This window comes from Salmo salar, chromosome ssa25 (assembly GCF_905237065.1).
Source record: "Salmo salar chromosome ssa25, Ssal_v3.1, whole genome shotgun sequence".
NCBI classification, from domain to species: Eukaryota; Metazoa; Chordata; class Actinopteri; order Salmoniformes; family Salmonidae; genus Salmo; species Salmo salar.
This window is the reverse complement of record NC_059466.1, coordinates 40,589,557-40,600,891: the sequence shown is the minus strand read 5'-3', so window position 1 is coordinate 40,600,891 and position 11,335 is coordinate 40,589,557. Positions and strand designations below refer to the sequence as shown.

The window sequence follows — 11,335 nt, the reverse complement described above, 5'->3', positions numbered from 1 at the left end:
TACTTTTTATGTTTTAGTTTACTACATTCCTAAAGAAAATAATGTACTTTTTACTCCATACATTTTCCCTGACACCCAAAAGTACTTGTTACATATTCAATACTAAGCAGGACAGGAAAGAGAACATTCCTGGTCACCCCTACGGCCTCTGATCTGGAGGACTCACTAAACGCTTAGTTTGACAATGTCTGCGTGTTGTAGTGTGCCCCTGGCTCTCCGTTAAAAAAGAACACCATGCCGTCTGATATTATGATAAGCAATTTTAATTTATTTATACTTTTACTACTTACGTATATTTAAAAACAAATACTTTTAGACTTTAAGCCAAGTAGTATTTTTCTAGGGTGACTTTCACTCGAGTCATTTTCTATGAAGGTATCTTTACTTTTACTCAAGTATGACAATTGGGTACTTTTTCCACCACTGCAAATTTGAGGCCAATATTTGAGAGAAATATGTTTTTTGTGTGTCTGGAAAATTTCTGGGATCTTATTTTAGCTCATGAAACCAACACGTTACATTTTGCATTTATATTTTTGTTCAGTGTATTATTAGTTTATAATATCATCTGAGGAACCAGTGAAGATACATTTTTTTATGAAAAATAAAGTTCTCTAAAACTATTTTATTTAAAAAGTGTTCGTTTTTTTTAAATGCAATTGTCTACACACTTAGCAGACACTTTGTTTAACTAAAGCATCTCCATCTGTCATATACCAACCCTACCTTGTCACAACAAAACTGATTGGCTCAAACGCATTAAGGAAAGAAATTCCACAAATTAACAAGGCATACCTGTTAATTGAAATGCATTCCAGGTGACTACCTCGTGAAGCTGGTTGAGAGAATGCCACAGTGTACAAAGCTGTCATCAAGGCAAAGGGTGGCTACTTTGAAGAATCTCAAATATATTTTGGTTTGTTTAACACTTTTTTGGTTACTGCATGATTCCATATTTATTTTGATGTCTTCACTATTATTCAACAATGTAGAAAATAGTAAAAAGAAAAACCCTGGAATGAGTAGGTGTCCAAACTTTTGACTGGTACTGTAGAACAGACTCACCATACTCTCGAACATGCCACTCAAAGCAAGATGAATGATAATTTCAATTGACTTCATTTAAATCCCAAGTACAAAATCCCAAGTACAAGACCAACGGAATAATTTATCCCACCACCGACTAAAATACAACAGACAACTGTAAACAGAGAGGCACTTTAGGAAAACTGAACAAGAAACAGTCACACTACAGAATCTACAACAAAACATTGTATACAACTATTTAAAATAAGAAAACAGATACACACTTGATGAAATGTACAATAAAAAAACTAATTATATTTCTTACAATTGACGTGATAGTGCTGTGTTTTACATTGTCTCATAGGTAAATTGTGTAAAAAAAGTATTCTAAAATAAAAACATTCACATGGATTTCAACAGGTAAAATATGTGCCTTAAGATTCCAGTATTCTAGCCCTCCCTCCCTCCCTCCCTCCCTCCCTCCATATACACCTTGCCCTTCAATCCCATTCTATATAAAGTATAGCACAATATTACATAAGTACTGTTTAACCTCTACGCCTGTACAGGTATAAAGGCACCTGAGTCACCTTATTACAATACATTCTATAGCGTCTATCAGAGTCCAAAACGTGTATGCGTGATCTAGAATATTGGAACATTAGCTTTCATACTTTTCTCAGCGTGGCTCAAGCAATTTCTCCAATTGTCAAGACATTCAAATTAACATACGCAGAGCCGTGTTGGTTGGGAACTTTGGGCAGATGCTCGTTTGGGCAGTGGTCTCAGAGACCCGTAGTTATGTCACAATGGGATGCCGGACTATCGCGTCTCTGGACTCTGAATTACGCTCAATAATCCTTTTGGTTTACAACCAATTTTCTTAACTTCTCTTCCACTGTGTCACTTCTCGTCCAAAGACCGACAGACAGTGGAGACAGACCGACAGACAAACAGTTTGTGGAGACACAAACCATCAGTTTACACTGAGGAAAAGGGAGACAGGCAGGCAGGTTTCAGACAGACAGACAGACAGACAGACAGACAGACAGACAGACAGACAGACAGACAGACAGACAGACAGACAGACAGACAGACAGACAGACAGGTTTCAGATCACCACACTGGTACCACTACGAGAGCTCTTATCCTGGAAGAGAAAGAAAGAGATGGGGGAGAGAGAGAGAGAGAGAGAGAGAGAGAGAGAGAGAGAGAGAGAGAGATGGGGAGAGAGAGAGAGATGGGGAGAGAGAGAGAGAGAGATGGGGAGAGAGAGAGAGGGTGTTCAGTAGTGTTGACATTTGTGTGGTAAAATGAGTGCATGTGAATGTCTGTGGATGTGTGTGCACCATCCTGTTAGTGCAGTGTCTGTTACAGGACAGTACGATCCTGATCTGTATGTGTGAGTAAACAATGTTATATGGGTGTGAGTCGTACATCAGCACTCGTGTTTGTTTCTTACTGAGTAGCGGTCGTAGTTCCTCTTGTTGCCTTGCTGGATCTCGATGGAGGAGTAGCTGGGGGGTTTCTCTGGCCACAGCTTCCCCTTGCCTCCCCTTTTCCCTCCCCTCCTGCTGTCTTCCTCATCCGAGCTCCAGGACCGTTGTCGACGGGCAGGAGGTGAGTGGCTCCTGTCTTGCCTGGCAAGGGCTGACCGACGCAGCTCCTCCATCATGTCATCACGACTACGGGACCGTGGCGCCGATCCAGACCCCCCCGTCCTCCTTCCGGCCGAGCCTTGCCCCTCCCTCTTCGGCCCTCCCCTCCGGTCGTCCCAGTCTGACTCATCGCTGTAGCTACGCAGGATGCCTTGCCGCGGAGGGGTGGAGTCGTGTTTGTCACGCCGGTTGTCACTGTAACGCCCACCGCCGCCACCACCAGTGCGGTTGGTGCTGCCGCTGGATTGGCTGGATATTCTGGGTGCGCCATTGGTCCCTCCTCCCCCTCCAGTACCCCTGCGAGAGGAGAAACTGGGGAGCCGCTGGACAATAGGGGGCAAGGTGATCACTCTCCTCTCCACCCCCCTCATCCCCATCTCATCCAGGGCAGACAGCATGCTGGGGGGGCCGGCCGTGAAGGGGACCCCCTGGGGGCCTCCCTGGGGCTGGTACTGGTGGGCCTGAGGGGACAAGTGCTGATGAGGGGGAGGGGGCATCTGGCTGTGAACCCCCCTCATCTGGCTCTCCAGGAAGTCCAGCATCTGGTTGGTGCCGTGCGCGCTCCCGCCGTGCATGCTGCCGTTACCGTGGTAGATACCGTATTGGTGTTGGGGCATTTGGTGTTGGGGGATAGGGGGAGGCTGCTGCTGGAGGGGCGAGGGGCCCATCGGGGCCATGGCAAAGTTGGGCTTGGTAGGGTACCCATCGGAGAAGGAGGCTGGAGACATAGCGAATCACACAGCATTAGCACTGTTATAAGACTGACCTGAGACCAGTAGATCGTTTCACAGCATGCACGGTCAGGGTTCTCCCCAGGATTTTTTAAGGTGGTGCTGCTGAGTACAGCCAGGGGGGGGGGTCAGAGATTTTTTTATTTCTCTATTGACATAGTGGCACAGCCAGTCCACAAGGTGGCACATCACCTCTCTTACATTCTTTGGGAGAACCTTGAGGGTACAACATTATAACATTGACCTGAGTTCAGTAGATAGTTACACAGCATGCAGGGTACAACATTAGCACCATTATAAGACTGACCTGAGTACATCACTGGGTTGCCCTGGGAGGAGTGGTTGCTGATGGGTGCGTAGATAGGCTGGCCGTGCATCCAGGGGGCCATGGCCTTCTGGGCCTCTTGTATCATCCTGTGCTGCATCACCACTTGGGAGAGAGGAGAGGTGTGAATAAGAGTATCACTATGAGTGTGTGCGCGCGCTCGATCGTGTGTGTGTGGTACCTTTCTCAGGGCAGCAGCAGGTCTGTGGGCAGCAGGGACAGCGGATGTAGCAGCAGCACTTCTGGGGGCAGCACTGACAACAGCAGATACAGAACAGCATGATGAGCAGCAGAGCCCCAATGATGATGAACAGCACCGTCAGCCAATCTGGAACAGAGGTCAAGAGGTCATGCTGGACACATACAGTGACTTCAGAAAGTATTCATACCCAAGTGACATGTGACATTTTGTTGTGTTACAGCCTGAACTCAAAATTATTATTTTTCTCTCATCAATCTACACACACAATACCCCAAAACATTTTTGCAAATGTATTGAAAATGACAGTGATTACAACTGAGTCATTCTTGGTAAGTCTAAGAGCTTAACACACCTGGATTGTACAATATTTGCAAATTATTATTTTTTAAATTCTTCAAACTCTGTCAAGTTGGTTGTTGATCTGTGCTAGACAGCCATTTTCAAGTCTTGACATAGATTTTCAAGCTGATTTATGTCAAAACTGTAACTAGGCCATTAAGGAACATTCAATGTTGTCTTGGTAAGCAACTTTGGCTTGTGTCCTGCTGAAAGGTGAATGTCGCCCAGTGTCTGTTGGAAAGCAGACTGAACCAGGTCTTCTTCTAGGATTTTGCCTGTGCTTAGATCTATTCCGTTTTGTTTTATCCTAAAAAAAAACTCCCTAGTCCTTGCCGATGACAAGCATACCCATAACATGATGAAGCCACCAACATGCTTGAAAATATAAAGAGTGGTACTCAGTAATGTGTTTGTGACCCAAACACAAGGCTTTCTATTCAGGATATGAAGTTAATTTCTTTGCCACATTTTTTGCAGAATCCCAAATTGACCCCTTCCCTTCGCCCCGCTCACTTCAATTTGTGTGTTGACGCGTGCCTCCGCTGCATGCGGTGTTAGGAGATACTATCATTTTGTTTATACTGTACCTATGCCATCCTTTCAGATCTACAGAAGTGAATAGTGGAGTTGATTTGGGATTGGCCAATGTAATTTTTTTTGCTGTGTTACTCACATTGTATTTAAAGTGCCACAGACAACAGCGCCAAGTCTCTACACTGATAGAATGCGAGTGACATTATTTCTTATTCAAAATAGGCCATTAAGTGGTGTACAGTTTGTTGAATGCATGTTTTACATAGAGAACATTCAGTGAGGGAAAAAAGTATTTGATCCCCTGCTGATTTTGTACGTTTGCCCACTGACAAAGAAATTATCAGTCTATAATTTTAATGGTAGGTTTATTTGAACAGTGAGAGACAGAATAACAACAAAAAAATCCAGAAAAACGCATGTCAAAAATGTTATAAATTGATTTGCATTTTAATGAGGGAAATAAGTAGTGACCCCCTCTCAATCAGAAAGATTTCTGGCTCCCAGGTGTCTTTTATACAGGTAACGAGCTGAGATTAGGAGCACACTCTTAAAGGGAGTGCTCCTAATCTCAGCTTGTTACCTGTATAAAAGACATCTGTCCACAGAAGCAATCAACCAATCAGATTCCAAACTCTCCACCATGGCCAAGACCAAAGAGCTCTCCAAGGATGTCAGGGACAAGATTGTAGACCTACACAAGGCTGGAATGGGCTACAATACCATCGCCAAGCAGCTTGGTGAGCAGGTGACAACAGTTGGTGCGATTATTCGCAAATGGAAGAAACACAAAAGAACTGTCAATCTTCCTCGGCCTGGGGCTCCACGCATGATCTCACCTCGTGGAGTTGCAATGATCATGAGAACGGTGAGGAATCAGCCCAGAACTACACAGGAGGATCTTGTCAATGATCTCAAGGCAGCTGGGACCATAGTCACCAAGAAAACAATTGGTAACACACTACGCCATGAAGGACTGAAATCCTGCAGCGCCCGCAAGGTCCCCCTGTTCAAGAAAGAACATATACATGCCCGTCTGAAGTTTGCCAATGAACATCTGAATGATTCAGAGGACAACTGGGTGAAAGTGTTGTGTCAGATGAGACCAAAATGGAGCTCTTTGGCATCAACTCAACTCGCCGTGTTTGGAGGAGGAGGAATGCTGCCTATGACCCCAAGAACACCATCCCCACCGTCAAACATGGAGGTGGAAACATTATGCTTTGGGGGTGTTTTTCTGCTAAGGGGACAGGACAACTTCACCGCATCAAAGGGACGATGGACAGGGCCATGTACCGTCAAATCTTGGGTGAGAACCTCCTTCCCTCAGCCAGGGCATTGAAAATGGGTCGTGGATGGGTATTCCAGCATGACAATGACCCAAAACACATGGCCAAGGCAACAAAGGAGTGGCTCAAGAAGAAGCACATTAAGGTCCTGGAGTGGCCTAGCCAGTCTCCAGACCTTAATCCCATAGAAAATCTGTGGAGGGAGCTGAAGGTTCGAGTTGCCAAACGTCAGCCTCGAAACCTTAATGACTTGGAGAACATCTGCAAAGAGGAGTGGGACAAAATCCCTCCTGAGATGTGTGCAAACCTGGTGGCCAACTACAACAAACGTCTGACCTCTGTGATTGCCAACAAGGGTTTTGCCACCAAGTACTAAGTCATGTTTTGCAGATGGGTCAAATACTTATTTCCCTCATTAAAATGCAAATCATTTTATAACAGTTTTGACATGCGTTCTTCTGGATTTTTGTTGTTGTTATTCTGTCTCTCACTGTTCGAATAAACCTACCATTAAAATTATAGACTGATCATTTCTTTGTCAGTGGGCAAACGTACAAAATCAGCAGGGGATCAAATACTTTTCCCCCTCACTGTATGAACCTCGAATGAATTGGAGGAAGATAACATCGTTATGGAAGGAACTCCCGAGTGGCGCAGTGGTCGACGGCACTACATCGCAGTGCTAGCTGTGTCACTACAGATCCTGGCTCAATTCCAGGCTGTGTCGCAGCCGGCCATGACTGGGAGACCCATGAGGCGGCGCACAATTGGCCCAGCGTCATCCAGGTTAGGCCGGCATGTCCTTGTCCCATCGCGCTCTAGTAACTCCTGTGGCGGGCCAGGCGCAGTGCACGCTGACACGGTCGCCAGGTGTACAGTGTTTCCTCTGACACATTGGTGCGGCTGGCTTTCGGGTTAAGCGGGCATTGTGTCAAGAAGCAGTGCAGCTTGGCTGGGTTGTGTTTCGGAGGACGCACGGCTCTCAACCTTCGCCTCTCCCGAGTCCGTATGGGAGTTGTAGCGATGGGACAATTCGATACCACAACATTTTTTGGGGAAAAGGGTGTAAAAAAAAATAAAAAATTGTTATGGAAGAATGAAACATGATCCACTATTGTGTAACACATTAGCTGCACAGTTGGTCCTCAAGCCTGAGGGCGCATTTTAATGATGCGCCACAGGCACCCCATGGTTCCCCCAGGAGAGCAATGCATTGGTGGGACATGCAAATACATAAGTGAAAATGAGGATGGTTAAACGCATCCTGAAAAAGCAAAAAACAGTTGCAGTCACTTACGGTAAACAATGAGTTTGACCTCGCGGTCTGAGTCTCCTGTAGTGTCTCCCGGTGCATCGATGGAGCAGAAGTACACACCGTTATCCCACCACATCACCTCATTCATAACCAGGTCGGCCTCTGTGGAGGGCAGGGGGGCGCGCGCACACCCAAGCACTTACTGTACATGTGCATGATAACATTTAATGCAACATTTACAAATCATCTCTTTCATTATGTTGGGGTCACACTCACTGTTTTGGATGGATATCTTGCGCTCCCGATACTCAGAGCCCAGGGTGGCCTCATTGGTTCCCTTCTTCTGGATGACTGTGCGAATGGTGCGCTGGCGGTCTGGACAGTCATTGGCTGGGTCCTGGCCCAGCTGCAGAGCAGCCTGATAGGCTACAGCAGGAGGAGAATGGAAGTATTATGATGGCATCACTATACACCAACATCTCCATTATCGCATTGGTGTCCCAATCTCAACAGTACCACTATGACATCATACAATCTTCAAAGCCTCATTATGGCATCACTATACAATTCTGACATCACAATCGCTGCTGCTCCATTATGACATCCAAATCATCATATTCCCATTATGACAGCACATTCTCCAAAGCATGACATCACAATCACCACAGCACCTTATGACATCAAACTACACAGTTCCATTATTACATTACAAACTTCACTGCAGTATGACATCAATCTCCACAGCCCTGTTGTTACCTCACAAGCTCTGCAGTTCCATTTATGACATCACAATCGCCACAGCCCCATTACAAGAAGACTATGATAACGGAAAGACAGAAGGAGGGCTACACTAGTGTCCGTGCAGCCCTCACTCATTTACCTGTCCTTTAATATCTCACCTGTGGAGTAGAATTCCAGCACGGGGTCCTTGCAGAAGGACTTGTAGCGCCAGGTGACCAGGACTTCCTGTGCATTGGCGGAGGTGGAGTAGTCACAGCGTATGATGACCGAGGCAAAGAGAGCCGTACTCCTCTCTGTCTGAGGAACAAACACCTGGATGGAAAACACCTCTGAAAGACAGAGTTGCGAGAAAGAATGAGATACAACAAAATAATAAATAAATAAAACAACACTAGGAAGCTCTTTGCCACCTTCTCCTCCCTCCTGAATCCTCCTCCCCCTCCCCTCCTCACTCTCTGCAGATGACTTTGTCAACCATTTTGAAAAGAAGGTCGACGACATCCGATCCTCGTTTGCTAAGTCAAACGACACCGCTGGTCCTGCTCACATTGCCCTACCCTATGCTTTGACCTCTTTCTCCCCTCTCTCTCCAGATTAAATCTTGCGTCTTGTGACGGCCGGCCGCCCAACAACCTGCCCGCTTGACCCTATCCCCTCCTCTCTTCTCCAGACCATTTCCGGAGACCTTCTCCCTTACCTCACCTCGCTCATCAACTCATCCTTGACCGCTGGCTACGTCCCTTCCATCTTCAAGAGAGCGAGAGTTGCACCCCTTCTGAAAAAAACCTACACTCGATCCCTCCGATGTCAAAAACTACAGACCAGTATCCCTTCTTTCTTTTCTCTCCAAAACTCTTGAACGTGCCGTCCTTGGCCAGCTCTGCTGCTATCTCTCTCAGAATGACCTTCTCGATCCAAATCAGTCAGGTTTCAAGGCTGGTCATTCAACTGAGACTGCTCTTCTCTGTGTCACGGAGGCTCTCCGCACTGCTAAAGCTAACTCTCTCTCTCCTCTGCTCTCATCCTTCTAGACCTATCTGCTGCCTTTGATACTGTGAACCATCAGATCCTCCTCTCCACCCTCTCCGAGTTGGGCATCTCCCGGCGCGGCCCACGCTTGGATTGCGTCCTACCTGACAGGTCGCTCCTACCAGGTGGCGTGGCGAGAATCTGTCTCCGCACCATGCGCTCTCACCACTGGTGTCCCCCAGGGCTCTGTTCTAGGCCCTCTCCTATTCTCGCTATACACCAAGTCACTTGGCTCTGTCATATCCTCACATGGTCTCTCCTATCATTGCTACGCAGACGACACACAATTAATCTTCTCCTTTCCCCCTTCTGATAACCAGGTGGCGAATCGCATCTCTGCATGTCTGGCAGACATATCAGTGTGGATGACGGATCACCACCTCAAGCTGAACTTCGGCAAGACGGAGCTGCTCTTCCTCCCGGGGAAGGCCTGCCCTTTCCATGATCTCGCCATCACGGTGGACAACTCCATTGTGTCCTCCTCCCAGAGTGCTAAGAGCCTCGGCGTGACCCTGGACAACACCCTGTCGTTCTCCGCTAACATCAAGGCGGTGACCCGATCCTGTAGGTTCATGCTATACAACATTCGCAGAGTACGACCCTGCCTTACACAGGAAGCGGCGCAGGTCCTAATCCAGGCACTTGTCATCTCCCATCTGGATTACTGCAACTCCCTGTTGGCTGGGCTCCCTGCCTGTGCCATTCAACCCCTACAACTCATCCAGAACGCCGCAGCCCGTCTGGTGTTCAACCTTCCCAAGTTCTCTCACGTCACCCCGCTCCTCCGCACACTCCACTGGCTTCCTGTTGAAGCTCGCATCTGCTACAAGACCATGGTGCTTGGCTACGGAGCTGTGAGGGGAACGGCAACTCCGTACCTTCAGGCTCTGATCAGTCCCTACACCCAAACAAGGGCACTGCGTTCATCCACCTCTGGCCTGCTCGCCTCCCTACCTCTGAGGAAGCACAGTTCCCGCTCAGCCCAGTCAAAACTGTTCGCTGCTCTGGCACCCCAATGGTGGAACAAGCTCCCTCACGACGCCAGGACAGCGGAGTCAATCACCACCTTCCGGAGACACCTGAAACCCCACCTCTTTAAGGAATACCTGGGATAGGATATAGTAATCCTTCTAACCCCCCCCCAAAAAAGATATAGATGTACTATTGTAAAGTGGTTGTTCCACTGGATATCATAAGGTGAATGCACCAATTTGTAAGTTGCTCTGGATAAAAGCGTCTGCTAAATGATGTAAATGTAAAACTTAAAGAGAAAAAAAATGTGTGCATTCAAATGATTAAGAGAAACTGTTTTTCAAACTGTTTAATTTGTATACAGGAGTGCATATTAGTACTCGGATACAATAATTTATAGCAACGTTTAACGTTGTAAATTAACTGTCCTGAACACCCATCTGCTTGGCAACTTGTAAACACCCTACGGTCACGTGACCGCGACTTGTTGGCCTTGTCATGTTTACACTTGTCGATTATTAACTTATTCTAACATGCTTATTTTTGAAAGAATTAAGACAATTTACAATTCAATTGTGTTTTGTAAGTAATAAAGCCCAATACACGTTAGAGTCGTATCTTAAAGCGGTTTTAGATTAAAAACCTTACCTGTTGGCAGGAAACCAAGCAGAAGCGCAAGCAAGATAATATTTCCCATTTTGTTCTTCACCAATCCAACGCGGAAGCTTCTAAAAGACGACCAACCTTTAGTCAATCGATACAAACAATTCATTTGATAAAACCATGCAACATTTGTCAAAGCAACACTTCATCAGCGCATTTTCTTCATTTTATGTAAATATAAGTCTTCAAGTTCCTCGTTTTTGTGGTGAAACTACTCTCCTACAGGTGTCGAGGCAACTTTCCCAGGCGGAGATCATCGGTGCGTTCCCAATCCCATCCCCCAGCTTCAGGTGACGTCACTGACCCCACCTCGAGCCGGAACAGGTGCAAGACAAAACAACTTGGGAGTGATATGGAAGGCTCGTGCACGTGGAAACGACTTTTTAATACATAAACGCCTAAATGTATCAAATAGTTCGCCGTACTAGGACATTTGAAATGGATTATCTTAACAAGATAAACCCCCTCTGGAAATGCCTTTATACACAGAGGGCCTTGAGAAAATCGGGTATATGTTCCTATAGGCCCAGAATAGTAAAAGTAGCGATCTTTCTAATGTCAAGTCAAGATCAAC

At 46.3% G+C, this 11,335-nt stretch overlaps 1 protein-coding gene across 2 annotated transcripts; it reads right to left on the bottom strand.

Annotated features, from left to right (window-relative positions):
• Nucleotides 1-1,103: 1,103 nt before the first annotated feature.
• On the bottom strand, nucleotides 1,104-11,048 carry ildr1b (immunoglobulin-like domain containing receptor 1b). 2 transcript variants are annotated; one of them, XM_045707488.1, is made up of 9 exons: nucleotides 10,747-11,048; nucleotides 8,256-8,426; nucleotides 7,633-7,782; nucleotides 7,399-7,518; nucleotides 3,922-4,068; nucleotides 3,723-3,845; nucleotides 2,489-3,402; nucleotides 2,116-2,176; nucleotides 1,104-2,073 (listed from the first exon to the last, which is right to left on the bottom strand). In XM_045707488.1, exons 1-8 carry the CDS (start codon nucleotides 10,868-10,870, stop codon nucleotides 2,138-2,140), a joined length of 1,788 nt encoding a protein of 595 aa, XP_045563444.1. In that variant the 5' UTR covers nucleotides 10,871-11,048; the 3' UTR covers nucleotides 1,104-2,073; nucleotides 2,116-2,137. The 2 variants fall into 2 exon arrangements, with proteins under 2 accessions (XP_045563444.1, XP_014029806.2); XM_014174331.2 differs by having other exon boundaries at nucleotides 1,104-2,176.
• Nucleotides 11,049-11,335: the final 287 nt, after the last annotated feature.

What these genes read in the sequence shown, in the direction of transcription:
- ildr1b (XM_014174331.2), bottom strand. Translation starts at nt 10,870, where the DNA reads ATGAATTGTTTGTATCGATTGACTAAAGGTTGGTCGTCTTTTAGAAGC. An exon ending in GCTGGAATTCTACTCCACAG is followed by an intron (nt 7,783 to 8,255) that starts GTGAGATATTAA and finishes CTCCTGCTGTAG; the next exon opens with CCTATCAGGCTGCTCTGCAG. An exon ending in CAAGATATCCATCCAAAACA is followed by an intron (nt 7,519 to 7,632) that starts GTGAGTGTGACC and finishes TGCCCTCCACAG; the next exon opens with AGGCCGACCTGGTTATGAAT.